The sequence below is a fragment of the Ruditapes philippinarum genome, unplaced genomic scaffold, assembly GCF_026571515.1.
Source record: "Ruditapes philippinarum isolate M1 unplaced genomic scaffold, ASM2657151v2 ctg10210_1_1_1_1, whole genome shotgun sequence".
NCBI classification, from domain to species: domain Eukaryota; kingdom Metazoa; phylum Mollusca; class Bivalvia; order Venerida; family Veneridae; genus Ruditapes; species Ruditapes philippinarum.
Genome location: NW_026865262.1, coordinates 1 through 17,310, shown reverse-complemented (window position 1 = coordinate 17,310; position 17,310 = coordinate 1). Strand labels below are relative to the sequence as shown.

Here is a 17,310-nt window from a genome sequence, read left to right as displayed (position 1 = left end):
GATTCTTTCATGTTAGGAAGCTATACAGCTAGCTTACGGAACGTCGGAGTTCTACTCAGGTGCCCGTTCGTGCCTGAAATAATGCACGTAAGGGCACCTGAGGTCTTTCTTCACCAGTAAAGCTGGAACGTCGCCAAATGTCCTATACTGTGTCGGTGTGACGTAAAAAACCGGAAAGCAATTTGATTGAAATAACGCTACGCGTAATGAACTTTAGTCAGATTGTATCACAGACGGTCGGTGCGTGGTTCTTTAAATTTCATCCATACATACTATAAATACTTCATAAGAGTATATCTTAATGAGTAATATCAAAAAAAAGATCTATCTAAGTAATTCTGAAATTTTTACGTTCACTTTTATTAAATGAGAACAGAATAGTAAGCAACATAGGTATTTTTTATACCTAGAAAGGATGTCCAACAGCGACAGCGCCTAGGAATACGGATGGTACCCAATATGCGTCTGACATAAGCACTAACCTAGCTATAAATAGCTTAACTGCTGCATGCCTGCAGATGACCCAAAATATTTCAACAAAATTAAACTTGGAAAAACCATACTAAAACTTTGAGAAAAGTAAGCAAATTAAAGATTCAATTGATAATTTATATCTTATGTGCAATTAATGACTGTATTTTGTAGTATTTATCACCATATTTCTACTGCGTTACTAACGCAGTAGGTGCTATTTATGCCTATTTTGACCTCTTTTTGGTAATTTACGTGGATTTTAAGTGCTGATTGTAATGTGTCAAGTACTTTCTTTGTTCATTTCACAATATTTTACCTTTAAATACTTTTTCAAAATGTTCATGAAAATTAGGATGAAACTGGAGGCGTGCAGCTTTAAATACATGCCTATCCGACGCATTAAGTATGTCGAGTTTAAAGATGAACTGTATTTTACTAGAAATTATCTGATAAATTTGTTGATCTGGTACAAGCAACAATAACAAGACATGCAAATATCAAGAAAACAATTTTATCGTGACAATCACTGCTGTGTGATATCACGTACATAGATTGATTGCAAGAACTGGACCATAAAATATTCAACATCTAATCTGTACAGAAGTGATGCAGAGATTGTAATAAATTAATGATTATCTCGATAATCTAGATAAAATTTGAGTATGATGAACGTGACGTCACTGGACAATTATGACATGTCACGTTCTTAAAGATTACATCTATTACGGCCTGAAGGTAGTATTGTTGTATTGACCTCGCTTTAATGACGATTTTCACATGTTACACGTACGGATGTGCAGACTGGCCTGGCTCTACACTGATGGCAAAGGGGTAATTACTTTTGGTTAACATATCATTTTATCTCCTTTTCCTTTAATTGAAAATTACATGTATTCTATATATGATTTTTATTAAGTTTTCTTTTTTACTTCCTTTTTTGTATTATATTTTATAATACAGAAATACACCACAAAATGAAATATAGTTGTGATCGATGTGCTTTTTATAATATATGACTGATAATTTTCGATCATTTAATTAGCCTTGATTTGTTTCGATTTTATTAATACTTAATATACATAATATACATCAATTGGCATTTCTAAAATCTTGAATAAAATCGGTTATTCTGTTATTGAAATTCCTGTGAAATTAAGAAATATTTAGCACCAATCATTCTTCATTTCCCTTAAGTCTTCATTTTAATCATTGATCATTATACATGCGTCAGAATTGTGTTTACTTTGTTGTACGTATTAAGGTATGAACATGTATAGGTAAATTTAATCCCATTGTTGCATCCATGTTTATCCGATAAGTTCTTCAGTATAATAATAATTTTCTAAGCATGTTTAAACAAGAATTAATAGTTGACAAACAAAATTATTTACTGATTTTCAAATAAGCTTCGGCATCGATAGGAGACGGAACGCACAATGTCGGTTGCAGTTAATGGATCTATATGTTCGTACACTTACGAAGAAATTGACGAGCTAATAGGAAAAAATATAACTGAAGATGATATTTTGAAATGGCCATGTGAACTTGTATCATTTTGGATTGATTTACTTCCTTTTGTAACAGTTGTAAAATTCTTGCTATCATATGGTACATCAGTTATAGTTGCCGCCGGAGTATTTGGAAATATTGTGTCCTTATTTGTGTTGGTACAAAGTCAGATGCGAAAGAACCCACCGAATTTATATTTGACCGTTCTAGCCGTGTATGATTCCTGCACTCTCGTATTCAACTTCATGGTCGGTGTGCTTCGAGGGAATTTTGAGACGGTGAACCACGTGTGCCAAGACAGTGAGACTTTGTGTACCGTACATAGTGTAGTTGTGGAACTTTTTAATATTCTTTCAGTGTGGATAATAGTGGCGTTTACCGTAGAGCGATACGTCATGATAAGGTATTCTTTGAAAGTGAGACCTTCCAGAAGAAAGACTTGTTTTACCATCCTATTTCTTTCATTCGTCATATTTTTAATATCACTACACAAAATTGGTGTGTCGGGATTCGAGGGTGACTCTGTGTACGGATACAAAGCGTGTAAAACAAGGAGATTGATCTTTAAAGAAATCATCGCCGTTTATGTCGCATTAAATACTTGGCTACCGACAATGATTATTGCCCTGGTAAATGTTGGAATCATACTAGAACTGCGCATAAGTCGCAAATTGAACGATTCACTTCCTCAAAAAGTGTTATCTGAAGCAGACAACCGAACTACTAAACTACTACTTCTTGTCTCTACCCGATACCTGTTACTTGTCCTGCCTCTTGGCATCGTGCAAACCACGGAACTCATCTGGAACCAGATGTTTGCTGTAACACCAGACAGTCCTGAATACGTGAACTTTATGATAACAAAGCTAAGACTGAAATGGACGAGGGCTTTCTTCTTTTTCTTCTACCAATTCAATTTTGCAATTAATATAATTATATATGTGGCATCGCCGGTGGCAACGCAATTCCGGAGTCACTTGTGTAGGGTTTTCAGAATGAAGCAAAAGTTTGAAAGTTTTGAGTGGTCATGAATATAATTATACAAGTGTCTAAACAAGTGTCATTTATTATAAATTGTATATAACACAAATGAAGAGAACTGTAATCCAAAATATATAGCTTTTTTATTTAATTATTTCATAAAATCTACTTATCTTAATGCGTAATTCCAACTAATGTAGGTTATGGAAGATTATCAGGGCTATAGTTACCTAGCCTAAAATGCCTTATCTGAATGTTTACAGCCACCAGAAACTAAGCATTCATTAAATTTGGTTATATATTAATGCTGGTGCTGGTCGTGCACCTTTTTATTTATGGAGATCACGAGTAATTTATAATATTACTCTAATTAAACACTTAAATAATCAAACGCCTAATATTTGTAATTTCACAGAGTGTTTTCACTGGTGCTGCATATATTTATGAAGTTTCTCATTTTTTATTCATCACTTTTCATTCATTGCAAGAATAAACAGAGACGTCACGTGCACTTCATCGTTACATCATTTTATAGTAACATGTTAATATTCTCAATCTGATATTATTTTTTGTCTTTAGTAAAGTTTTGTAAAAATATTTTTTGTAGTAATGCAATGACAGTGCATAAATTAATGTGTAGTCAATGAATAAGAATAGAAAAATAAATCTAAATGTCATATATGTCATGGTTTTTTGTCAATTATCGATATACATATACATTTATGTTTTAAGTCATTAAGATCGATTGTTTATGGTGGTCATTTAACTCTTTTTTCAACGTAGCTGTATTGACACCGTTTTAAGGTAAAATTTAATAAATACGAAATACATGTGTACATATAAAAATTATAATTAAAATTGCAGTCAAAATTGGCTGTGAAAATATTCCAATATGAATAGAGTTATTCAAAGTTCATTTTTAAAGTTTACTGTACTTGAAAAAGTAAAAAGGATTTAATATTTAGTCAGGTTGAAAATATTTGTTTTAATCTCCGAGTAATTATTTTTACCTAAAGATCCGTGGATGTACTTAATTATTTTCAGTAATCGCCTCACTCTTAATTCATAGAACATAATTGCAATGAATATAGATTCATTTTCATTGATTATATTATTTAAAGTTATTTCTGGTCACTTATATTAATGAATTCTTACCGTCCTTTGTTTAACATTTTTCACGATTTGGTCTTAATTTGAAAGAAAACGTTATTTATATTCATATTTTAGTACTGTGTAACCTTAATAAGCTCTTTCCGCGAAAATAAATTCTGTTTGTACTTTTAGCCGGAAATGATGATTGAAGACCACTACACACCTTTTCTTCCTCAAAGGTGTCAAAATTAATCTGACGTCCTGTTAACCCGTCTATCTATTTCCCAATAAGAATCGTGTGGTGATCTGTAATCAAAACACCGGTGATTAAAGGTTGAAATTTATACAGATCTATTTATATTCGTGCTTTCTATGTATAGATATTTGTTTTTGTTATCTGTGTCATTAGATAAACGGACATAAGATGTCCAAACTTCTCACTGAAGACGAACTTCGAACGTGTACTGTTTCAAATTTAAGAGCTCAGTTGAAGAAAAAAAAGTTGGGTACGAATGGCAAAAAAGATGTGTTGGTAAGAGCTGACGTTGCCTGGAGTTTTATTTGTCATTTTTATTTTATTTGTTTTATCTGTATTATTGAATGCCTTTATTTTTTTAGATCTGCTTCTTGACCTGTACTTTGCTTGACACATTTTTACCTCGGTTGTTTGGTTTACTGAAAATGAAATGAGATATATGGCACCTGTCACCAAATGTAGAAAATTTTCACCTCCTTTGGCCCATGGACATTTAAGCCTGAACACCTTTTTTCCAGCTTAGAAAAAGTGATTTATAGTAGTAACACAATCGGTTAATCCTAGCATAAGGTCTTTAGTGTACCAATTTTTTATACTGTGACAAGACGTATACGGGTCCTTAGCAGTGTTTAGTAGGACCGGACGTATACGCTGAAAACAACGAAAGGGAATGTCCACCAATAATCATGCCAGGCAGGGCTCTCAGTAGGGTCAGAATTTCACGAGTCAAAGACTCTTTGGCCAAAATTTTCATGAGTCAAATCATTTTTTTCTAGTGTCATTTGACTACATGAATCATTTTTATGTTACAAAAATGACTGTATTGGAGGTCATTTTTGGAGATTCCAAAGTCTAAATTGACAGAAAAAATCCATAATTTTAAATGTCTATACCTCTCCCCCCCTCCTCCACCTAAAAAAACCCAAATAAAACAAAAAAAATGAATTGCTGTGAAAGAATAAAATAAGCAGCAGCTTTTCTGATTAAATGTATAAAATATAAAAAAATTATCTTTACAGGTATGCTATATCATATTAATTTTAAATACCAAAATGTACCTTGGAATATTTAATGGAAAAAGAAATAACAAATGCACAGGTACTCCAAGTAAATCAAAGACGTATTATAAAACTTTAAAAGCAATCAATAATTGACACCTCAAGTATGTAATTCTTATCAGTTGTGTAGAGCTATTTTTAGCACTGTCAAATTGCAGCCACTGAATTGTCGCGCTTCAGTGCACAGGGTATAAACAATGCAGTGTGTAAAGCATTTTATACACGGCTTATACTGCCTGTTGACATTTTTAATGAGTGAGATTTGAACATATGTAGGATTTGATAGGTAATTAGGGGTGGATTAAAGGTAATTATTATTGCATAGCTGAAAATCCCATGTGGCAAATTGACTCTTGAGCAGATTTTATCACGTGTCAATTTTGTGCATTTCCCGATTTTCACGAGTCAAAACCCGGATCCCCGTGTCAATCGAGAGCCCTGATGCCAGGAATATGGCATGTTCGTTTTCATTCAAGAATCATTCTATTGAGTAAAAAAAGTATAAAATCTATTAATAAGCCAAGTATCAACATCTAAAAAACCACACTGACAGGAACCCAAAATTCTATCCAAAACAAAAAGATAACAATTTAAAAAAAAAAATCCCATATATATACTATAAAAAACACAAGGAATGCAACATTTCCTCACCCGCCATACATTTACAAGGAATATTCATAAAAACGCCTGGAATTTACTTCCGAGCACACTTAATCAATAAAACATATTAAAATCTATCAGAAACACTGCTTACTCTTATCAAATATCCAACTTTTGAATTTATCACTGCTCTTCTCGGTGTTGCATCTAGAATTTCAAAATTATGGGGATTGTCCCCACTTAACTCAAAAATGTGGGGGATTTGAAAAAAATGTGGGGGACATGCATTTACCTAACAATATGACATACATAAAAGAATTCATTTATCTTACATTTACTGATTTAGGCATTTTTAACAGCTATCGTACGCTCAACAACAGAAATAAAAAATTGACAATTACTAAAATACACACCCAAGATAACCAAGTCAGCTTCTGCACGCGATTTAGTATATATTTTAGTCATAACCGCGAGTGAAAACAAACATGGCTGAAGAGTTCACAGGGCCAAAAAAACCTTCTTTGTAGAGGCCGAATATAGGCTGCTTCCCCAACCAAACTAGCCTCTTTTTTCCCCAGTTTGGTCCTCAAAATTCCCCAGTCTTTTGAAATTTCCTATAGAATTTAGAACAAAATTAAATGATGGTGTTGAATTAAGGTCTTTTACTGCCTTATTAGTTTTGCTTTTCTATATTTTAAAGAACTTGTTAAAAGTTTGTGTTAAATTTGAGACCCCTTTACCCAAAGTATGCCAAAATCACGCATAATTTCCCCCCAAAAAAGGCTGAGGCCCCTTCCCCAAAAAAGGCTGAGGCCCCTTCCCCAAAAATGGTGTTTTGACCCTGGTTCAAGCAGCTTGTTCAAGATACAATGAAGATAAGAAAGATCGTCAGATGCGCGACTTGGCACGCATTTAGTCAGGGCTAGCACTGGCAATTTTTTACTTTGAGCCAATTTTTCGCGGCGAAAATTGCCTGCCTATATTTTAATTTCAAATCAGGCAATGGTACGGCATGGGATATTTAGAAAAGCATTAACTAAGCTTAGAGGTCAGTAACTATAACATTTGCCAAAAGTTACATGTAGGCAGCAAGGTTCCCTTTAAATCTAAGTCTGTGGCATGGTAGTGACATAAGGTCAATCTATTTTTAGCTCGACTATTCGATAAGAATAAGTAGAGCTATTGCAGTCACCCGAGCGTCGGCGTCCGCGTCGGCGTCCGCGTAACCACTTATGTTAAAGTTTTTGTAATAGTTCAAATATTTTCAAAGTCCATAGACATATGGCTTTGAAACTTTGCACACTTGTTCACCATCATGACCCCAACCTGTAGACAGGAGGAGGTAACTCTATCAAGCATTTTGACAGAATTATGCCCCTTTTTCGACTTAGAATTTACGTTAAAGTTTTTGTAATAGTTCAAATATTTTCAAAGTCCATTGACATATGGCTTTGAAACTTTGCACACTTGTTCACCATCATGACCCCAACCTGTAAACAGGAGGAGGTAACTCTATCAAGCATTTTGACAGAATTATGCCCCTTTTTCGACTTAGAATTTACGTTAAAGTTTTTGTAATAGTTCAAATATTTTTTCAAAGTCCATTGACATATGGCTTTGAAACTTTGCACACTTGTTCACCATCATGACCCAACCTGGAAACAGGTGGAGGTAACTCTATCAAGCATTTTGACAGAATTATGCCCTTTTTTTCGACTTAGAATTTATGTTAAAGTTTTGTAATAGTTCAAATATTTTCAAAGTCCATTGACATATGGCTTTGAAACTTTGCACACTTGTTCACCATCATGACCCCAACCTGTAAACAGGAGGAGGTAACTCTATCAAGCATTTTGACAGAATTATGCCCCTTTTCGACTTAGAATTTACGTTAAAGTTTTTGTAATAGTTCAAATATTTTCAAAGTCCATTGACATATGGCTTTGAAACTTTGCACACTTGTTCACCATCATGACCCCAACCTGTAAACAGGAGGAGGTAACTCTATCAAGCATTTTTTTTACTATCAAGCACTAAGAATAGTCGAGCGTTGCTGTCCTACCGACAGCTCTTGTTTTTGTATACTATAAAAAAATACAAGGAAGGCAACACCATTTCCCCACATATTATATATACTATTATATATATGGGATTTTTATTTAAATCGTTCTTTTTTTGTTTTGGATAGAATTTTGGGATCTATAAAGACAGTAAATAACGGTATGACAGAGTTTATCGCTAGAACTGGCAATGGAACCAACAATGGGAGAAGAGCAGTGTTGCATCTAGGCCCACGCGATTTGCGCATATTATTTGCAGATCTCGCATTTTCAGTAAATATATCGTTATTTTTTTGTTTTGGATAGATTTTTGGGTTCCTGTGAAAGGACGAATTTCAAACATAAACTTTACCTAATAATTTCCAATGGATGAAAATATACATCATTTCGTCGCCATTTCACCATATTATTTGATCACTTGATTTTGCAATTGACGTATACGGGTTAGCCAAAATATACATTTAAATATGCTTAGATGGTTAGGTAATATATAGAGCATCGAAACACAAGGCTATCTGATTTGTAGAGTATATATCAGATTGCAGTGTTTTGATGTTCTTTCTCTTTTGTATCATAGACAACAATAAAAACCTTTTCCCTTTTGTCACAATTTGAAACCCGAGAATAAAAGTAACCAATGAACAAACACCTAAATATAATATTTCTATTGCTATTGCTTTCTCTGGCGTCACAATATGTATAAACCTCAGAAGAAATAAGCCAATCAGTGGGCATGCTCTAGAGTGCAGGTAATTAACTCCAGTTAACGCACTGTGCATGTATATGTATAAGGTTTGACTCTGATACATTTTCAACAGAAAGGTCTCCAAATAATGATACAAGAAAATAATACCATGTACTTTTTATGTCATACAAGGTCTAGTGTAAATCCTAAATTATGACCTGGTTGACATCAGCCGGTTTAATTGAAGTTGTAAGAAACATACTACATTCTGTACATGTAGGTCAAACATGAAAAAAATAGAGTTATAAAAAAGACATTAGAATTAGATCAGTTATTTTCAACTTTCAACTGTCTGACATCTACTACAGAAAACTGTTCACAGGGCCTTGTTATATTTAACAAACGTGAGAGTTACAAAGTTTTTATCACTTATATTACAGAGACTAGGACAAAAACTTTGCCACTAAGCAAGCTATGGAGAAAAGCCTCCTTTACTGGTGCAGACGATGCTGGTCAAGCCAAATATTGAATTGCAGGCTTGGACTATGTTGGCAATCTTATTTCATTAACTGACTGATAATATGCAATAGGGTCTGAGCCATATTTTCCCCCATTCTTCTGTTTGACACCTTTCCAGCTCTGTTATTCTTTCAGAGGTATATTTCTCTGGCCTTAAGGTGCCTTTGGGATGAAACTAAATATGCTTGATGAATAAGTTATTGGCTTTTTAAGTTGTCATCAGTGGCCTCTTCATAAGAGCTAATCTTTGCATGTAGCTGATTGATATGTTTGTTTTAACACCATGACAGCTTAAACTATGGATCCAGAATTGCTGTAAAGATGTAAACTTCACTATCCTCGCACTTCATGAGTTTTCTCAGGTCTCTGTGCTGATGCCTTCAGAGTGCTCTACATTTTAGTGTTATAAGTGCTTGAAATACTCTAAAGTTGATTCCTGAGTGCTTGTATAAGATGAATCGCAAGACTTGTTCTAATAGATGACTCTTTTTTGCAAGTTTTCAAATTACATTCCCATGTTTATTTCAAACATAGATTAAAAATGTACATGTATACGGAATGCCGTTAGGGCCATTGCCTATGAATGTGTTAAACCGAAAACGCGAAAGTACCATGATGAAAACGCGACAGTACAAAACTACGATGATGAAAACGCGATAAACTATCGTGTTTTCACCATCGTACTGTCGCGTTTTCACCATCGTAGTTTCGTGATTTCGCGTTTTCATCATCGTACTGTCGTGTTTTCATCAGCGTACTATAGCGTTTTCATCATCGCACTTTCATGTGGTCACCATCATAGTTTCGTGATTTCGTGTTTTCACCATCGTACTATCGACTATCGCGTTTCTGATTAACACATTCATAGGCGATGACCCTTACGGCATTCCGGAATGCCGTTAGGGCCATCGCCTATGAATGGTTTGATCTGAAACGCGATACTCGACAGTACGATAATGAAAACGCGAAATCACGAAACTACGATGGTGAAAACGCGACAGTACGATGGTGAAAACACGATAGTTTAACGCGTTTTCATCATCGTAGTATGGTACTGTCGCGTTTTCATCATGGTACTTTCGCGTTTTCATCATCGTAGTTTCGCGTTTTCACTATCGTAGTTTGGTGATTTCACGTTTTCACCATCGTACTATCGTTTCAGATCAACACATTCATAGGCAATGGCCCTAACGGCATTCCGTACATGTAAACTAGTGCATTGCATGATTTGAGACCTTTTTCTCTGACTGATAACTAAGATCATTCTAATTTCTTGATTATTAAATTGGTTACCAATCTAGCAACAACATCAGCATTGGTCATGTAAAGCCTAGTACCATACTAAAATGGTAGCCGAAAATTAAAGAGCAGAAACATCCAGGAGATGAACGAGACAAAGGAGGTGAAATATCGGGAAACCATCAGGGAAAGCGGGAACTTTGACATAGTGCTTAAGGTTACTCTTACAAAGTTGACGTTGCTTAGTGACATTTTTACTCCTTGGCACAACAACATCATAGCGTAATTGTTAAAAACTTAGTATGGCAAGATTTTATTGAGGAAAGATTGAGCACTAATGTAACTCTAAGATATACAAATGTAGTTGTTCACCAACCAAAGTGAAGAAAAGAATTTCCTTTTAATAAGATAGTTTATCTGTCACATATTGAAAGTAATGTTTTAAATAAATTTATATCACATCACTTTCAAGCAATCTGTCCACCGCTTACATCAGACACTTTGGATAAAACTGACCTTGTTGGTCTCTCAGTGTGGGGACATACAGAAGTTAATGATTTGATTCACTTATCCTGCAATCCTGGCACTGCCTGCGAAGAGGTTGCAATTGACTGGTTCAATCATTAGATAAAATTGATGACAGTTTTAGTTTTGCCCACTTACAATGATTCTCACTTTTCTTAGGTAGAAAAATTCTCCTTAGTAGTGTACCCTTCCCATGGTACCAAATAAGAATTTTAGTCCAAGGGAAAATTGCAGACATCATGACAACAAGATAAAGGAGAGAAACAAAAAAGAAAACCATTTTATACAATAATACCTTGAAATATGAATATATCACTATTGGCATATACCATATTGTTTCCAATTAACGCCCCCTCCTCTAATTTGTGCCCCCTTCCACACCACCACATTTTGTAGGAAATTTTTTTTTACCTTATAGATTTGTAATCCATAATAAAAGAGCAATCCAAAAAATCCCAATATTTTTATTTATAAATAACAATGACACTCCAGGAATGTGAAATCATTAAAAAAAATTATAATATTGTATAATATATTAGATAACAATGAATAATAAATTTTATAGTTTAATTATATCTTTAATAAACTTATTTTAAAGCTCATATAGTTGTAATCAGCACCTCCCCCACCATGGCATTGGAGACCATACATTATAATCACTGTCACACCATAAATAAGTGATTTTACTTTGCTTGTACATGCATTATTTCTGAACATTTGAGGTCAAGAACAAGATCTTATTCCATCTAAGTGAGTTAAACTTAAAAGCCATATAAAATGTTGTTAATAATGAGATTTACTTAAAACCTAACTACCAAGAACAAGACACTGGGTTATTTTAAGGGAAGACTTTTATCAAAAATATAATTATATAAAATTATTTATACAGAAAAGACATAAAACTGATACCCCTTTCTGGGCCCCTTGTGTTGATTTGTTTTATACCATATGGTGTTCTTTTCTTATATAGATTGTATTGACTTTATTACATATACTACTAACCTTTGAACATACATGTCAAGTGTGGTAGATTTTACACATGAGTGTCAATATATATTTATAAATATCATATGTTCAACTCATATGTCAAAACTGATACAACTTTAAACTAGCTTGATTTAGCTTTATAGGGAAAAACAACATAAATCATGCCTGTTGAAAGTTGGATAATGTATTGTGTGGGGACTGAAAAGTTTGTAATTTTATGTTTTTACCATTCATCATTGTTATATCGATGATTTTAAATAAGTTCATATTTTTCTCTAGGCAAATAGAATGCATTTATGCATGAAGTTAATATCTGATATATTTTACATATGTATTTATGCTCGTTAAAAAGTGGTATACATCATTGTACTGTGCTTTGCATATATATTATTTAATATGAGTTAACAGTTGTTTTACACTCAAAACCCTCAATATGTTATGTGCATGGGTTTGCTTTTTGTTTGTTTATTTTTGCTTTTGTTTTTCAGTCATTGTGGGAAAAGAGTGAAATAAGTTGTAATTTTGAAAGAAAATGACTTGAATTTGACAATGTTTTTGGAGATATATAGGAATTTCTAGGGCGTGGGTACAAACAATGTGCTCCCCCTCTAAAACTTTCTAAGGAAGGGGGAAAATACTGGTTTTTTTTGGATATAACTTGTAAAATATTTTGGATTTGGAATGAGGCTTTATATTGGTCCCTGGTGATAAGGGTGGAAATGCCATGCACTATTTTGAGATAATGCCTGTACATATAATATATGTATAGCAATTTTGCTAATATACAGCAGACGCTTTATATAATGGTATATGTACCGTAAAATTCCTACTTACTGCTCCTCACCAAATAAAGCCCCCAAAGGTTTTTTACTCACCAGTGCTGAACTCAAATGTAAATCAATAATTTTATTCAAATCCTTCAGAATCCATTTTATTTAATTGTAAACACAAAAAATGTATCATGTAAACTTTAAAACTTTTAAAAATTATTACCAAAACTTGTTTAACACCAAACATATTTACAATGATATTTGGATTTAGGAAAAACTGTGTTTTAATAAATGCCCTCAATTTGAAAAATGTAAGGCTTCTGTGGTGGGTAGGCTTTTTAATGGGAATTTTACGGTATTTTATTTTGTTTTGCCCCTTAATGTAATAAAAAAATTTTTAAATTGATCTCCAAGGGGCTTTCCAAAAAAATAAACTGTGAAAAAAGTATATTAAATTGAAAAATTCTTAATTTTTTACAAAAAAATTCAGTTTAATATTAACAAAAATAATTGAATTTCACATTTTCACCAATTTTTCTTTCAATTTCTATTTTTTTTTAGTTTGAATTTTTAAGTCCCAAAAGGGCTTTTTAGATTTTTTTTTTGCAAAATTTATACAACTAAATGTTTAACTTTTAAAATTTTTTTAAAAATTTTCAAACTATAATGCCGCAATCTAAAAAAAGATTTTTTTTGGTTTTCACATGTACTTTCATAAGGAGGACTTTAATCGGGTTTGGAGAAGGCCTTTTTTAATTTAGTTTTTTTTTCATTTATAACGGAATTAAAATATAGCTATATAATTAAGGAAAATTTTGACAACATTTTTATAAATTTTTTATTCCAAAATTTTTTGGTGGGGGGGTTTGATGAAAAATATTTTTTTCGGTATTAAATTCTTATGCAGTAGAAAATCACGAAAAATTTCCATTTAATCTTAAAAATTGTATAATTTTTTTTAAATTTTTGCAAAAAAAGTTTGATTTTTTTGAAATCTCAAATTTTTTCTTATAAACGGGAACAAAGAGAACTTTTTGTTTTTTTTTTCTCAATTTTTTAATGAATTTTTCCTTTTTTCTTATATAAAAAGAAAATTGTACTGGTTTTTAAGCAACTTTTTTTTTTAATTTAATTCAATGGCAGTTTTTCAATTTTTTTTCTTGAACTTTTCAATAGCTAACTATTAAAAAACTCCCTTTAACTTTGAAAACTGCCATAATTTTAAAATTACTTTTTTATCAGTTATAAGAATGGAATTATTCTTACTTTCACTGTGATTAGATGCTGGCTCTACATTATGGTTAAATTTTGCAGTATTTATAATTCATCACTGTGTTTAATTGATATTTTTATATTTTGATGATAATTATATGGGTTTTTCATGATTTAGGTTAGACGATTACTTGACTCTCAGAAGAAAATGACCAAATCAGGTAAAACGCCATTAGCTGAGTATCTAAAACAACGTAAATCAGAATCTGAAGATGCAAATGGAAGTGTGAATAAAGTGATAGAAAAAAGGCAAAGAGAAATGGAACGACGGCTACGAGAGAAAATCGTCCTGTGGCGATCACCCGTCACAACCTTGAAATATTTCATTCTAGAAGCCAGTACACTTTTCACATTACTCTGTGCAAGGTATGTCCTTCATTTATGTGTGCAATGTATTTCTTGTATTATTAGTGCATGATTTCTCCTTGAATAATTTGTGCCACAAATATTGTTGAATAATATGTGCCACATATATCCTTGAATAATTTGTGCCACATATCCTTGAATTATTTGTGCCACAAATATTGTTGAATAATTTGTGCCACATATGTCCTTGAATTATTTGTGCCACATATATCCTTGAATTATTTGGCCACATATATACTTGAATAACTTGTGCCACATATCCTTGAATTATTTGTGCCACAAATATTGTTGAATAATTTGTGCCACATATGTCCTTGAATTATTTATGCCACATATATCCTTGAATTATTTGGCCACATATATACTTGAATAATTTGTGCCACATATCCTTGAATTAATTTTGCCACAATTATTGTTGTCAAATAATTTGTGCCACATATATCTTTGAGTTATGTGTGTCACATATATCCTTGAATAATTTGTGCCACATATCCTTGAATTATTTGTGCCACATATATCCTTGTATTATTTGGCCACATATATACTTGAATTGTTTGTGCCACATGTATCTTTGAATAATTTGTGCCACATATATCCTTGAATTATTTATGCATATATTTTCTTACAGAGTCAATAACAAATTAGTTTTAGTTGATTGCTTTACTTAGATGCTTCTGTTATGACTGCTGTGTCTGCTATGGGCCTGAAATTTGCAGTTTTGGCAAACTATGCTACAATTTTTGTTGCTGTGATTTTTAGCTTGTTTTCAAGAAAGAGATGAGCTATTATGATCGCTGCATTGTCCTCATTGAGCAAAACATGTAAATTAAATGTAGCCCATTCACTTGAACATTTTTGCTAATGTGGACAAAGCAGAACATTCTGTACAAGCAGCATTTCTTAGTGATAACTAATAGCCCTTTTTGGTCTGGAAAATTATCATACGTTTGTATAATTACCAATTATCTTGAGCATTAACAATGTAAGCATAATGACACTCTTGAATTTGATATTTTTTAGTTGTTGTCCTTAACAGACGAGCATTTACACCACATAATGTAGTAATGTTCTTTTGTATGTTTTACCTTTTAATAAATGTTTTTGGACTATTTTCAGGTTATATGGAAGAAAAAAATCTGTGATGCTTGTACTCAGTTTTATTACTTTTCTTGTCCTTGTGTATTATATAGAAGGAGCACATCAAAAAGTAAGTAAACATTTCAAATACATGTATTACATCTATTAAGTGATACATACTTAAAGTTCTTAATGATAATCTTGCTTGAAAATCATTTCATTGTTGCATTGTGGAATTCCAAAATACTGATTACGTTTCATTTGTGCATCTCGCAATTTCAAAAATTTTCTGTGGCCGAGTGGCTAGATTTAAACACTTGGTCCAGTCTGATTGCTTACAGAAGGTTGGTGGTTTTACTCATGTGTCAGCTCAAACCTAAGATAATGCACAAAAGAGCACCTGACACCTATTACTTCATGAGCATTTTGTGAAAAATGGCTGTTTTCATTGAAAAACCTCCTGTTAAGTTCAAATTGCTATGAAATTACTATTTTGCTTTGATTTTCCATCAAAACTGATTTCAAAGTGCTCCAACTTTTCAATGGATTGAGATAAAGTCAAAGGCTTTTCAGCGTTGGTTACAGATTACCTTCAAGTTGACCTGAGGCCATTTTTAGCCTCTTACATATCCAAAATTTTCTTGGAGATGAGCTTTTATAAGAAAAAATAGATACCCTACCACATACAGGGTAAGAACTGTTTTCACCAGAGGATAAATTGATTTAAAACTGTTACAGAGATCCTGGAAAAAAAAAACATCACCCAGTAGTTCTTCTGACCTTGATATTTATTTTCCGTGGCCGAGTGGTTAAGGTCGTTGACTTCAAACCACTTGCCCCTCACCGCTGTGGGTTCGAATCCCGACAGGGACTTTGGATTCTGTCATGTGAGGAAGCTATCCAGCTAGCTTACGGAACGTCGGTGGTTCTACTCAGGTGCCCGTTCGTGCCTGAAATAATGCACGGAAGAGCACCTGAGGTCTTCCTCCACCAGTAAAGCTGGAATGTCGCGATATGACCTATACTGTGTCGATGTGACCTAAAACCCAAAACAAAAACAAAAAACAATATTTATTTGGAAATGAAATAGGATACAAGATCTTTTACTGTTCCTATTTTGTAATCTGTGTTTACAAGGTATTTTTAGAAATTAAGATTTTGTTTTGTTTGCTTTAGACTGTAGCAAGTATGGAGAAAACATTCCTGTGGTGTGCGTATTGGGTTGGACTCGGAATATTGTCCTCGGTCGGTCTAGGGACAGGTCTACATACTTTCCTGTTATATCTGGTAAGTTTTTTTGTTAAAGATTGTCTCTTAAGTTCTTTATGATATTGGAAATAACTCACTAAATATGTGCATGGGTTTTTCCTTGTTTTGAATATAGAAAAGTTCTTTTGAAGTTTTAGGGATTTCAATATCAAAATACAAAAATTTAGCTAGCAACATGGTCATTCGGCATGGATGTGCAGGCTGGTCTGGTTTCTACACTGTTGGCATAGGCTAATCAGTTTTGTTTTCCAGCATGTTAACGATCAATGAGGAATGCATCACAACATTTTCATGCAATATATTTTAAGTTTTACTCTTTTAATATGAATGTATGCTATCCACTTATTCATTAAGCTTGCAAAATGTGGTAGTTTTACTTTGGTGCTTGTTCACATCTGAAACTATGCACCTGAGGGCTTTCTCCACTCCTCCACCATAATTCAACGAATAGTTGTGATATCATATTAGCCATTGGATTGACTAATCAGTTTATTATAGGATTTGTGTGCAATTTCATACTCGTTTTTCACTGACAATATTCTCTGGGAATGATCATATATGTCTACAGGTA

The 17,310-nt window shown here is 33.1% G+C and overlaps 2 protein-coding genes across 4 annotated transcripts; both read left to right on the top strand.

Annotated features, from left to right (window-relative positions):
- The first annotated feature begins 1,625 nt into the window (after positions 1-1,625).
- On the top strand, positions 1,626-3,702 carry LOC132728421 (neuromedin-U receptor 2-like). Its single transcript, XM_060714068.1, has one exon. It carries the CDS (start codon positions 1,911-1,913, stop codon positions 3,012-3,014), a length of 1,104 nt encoding a protein of 367 aa, XP_060570051.1. The 5' UTR covers positions 1,626-1,910; the 3' UTR covers positions 3,015-3,702.
- Positions 3,703-4,228: 526 nt separating this feature from the next.
- Positions 4,229-16,757, top strand: LOC132728420 (vacuole membrane protein 1-like; the record flags this gene model as incomplete). 3 transcript variants are annotated; one of them, XM_060714065.1, is given in 4 exon segments in its annotated part: positions 4,229-4,588; positions 14,146-14,393; positions 15,510-15,600; positions 16,647-16,757. In XM_060714065.1, coding segments are annotated over 4 exon segments (558 nt in total), but the record flags the coding sequence as incomplete, so codon positions are not given.
- Positions 16,758-17,310: the final 553 nt, after the last annotated feature.

Coding starts and splice junctions, on each gene's coding strand:
- LOC132728421 (XM_060714068.1), top strand. CDS start 1,911: ATGTCGGTTGCAGTTAATGGATCTATATGTTCGTACACTTACGAAGAA.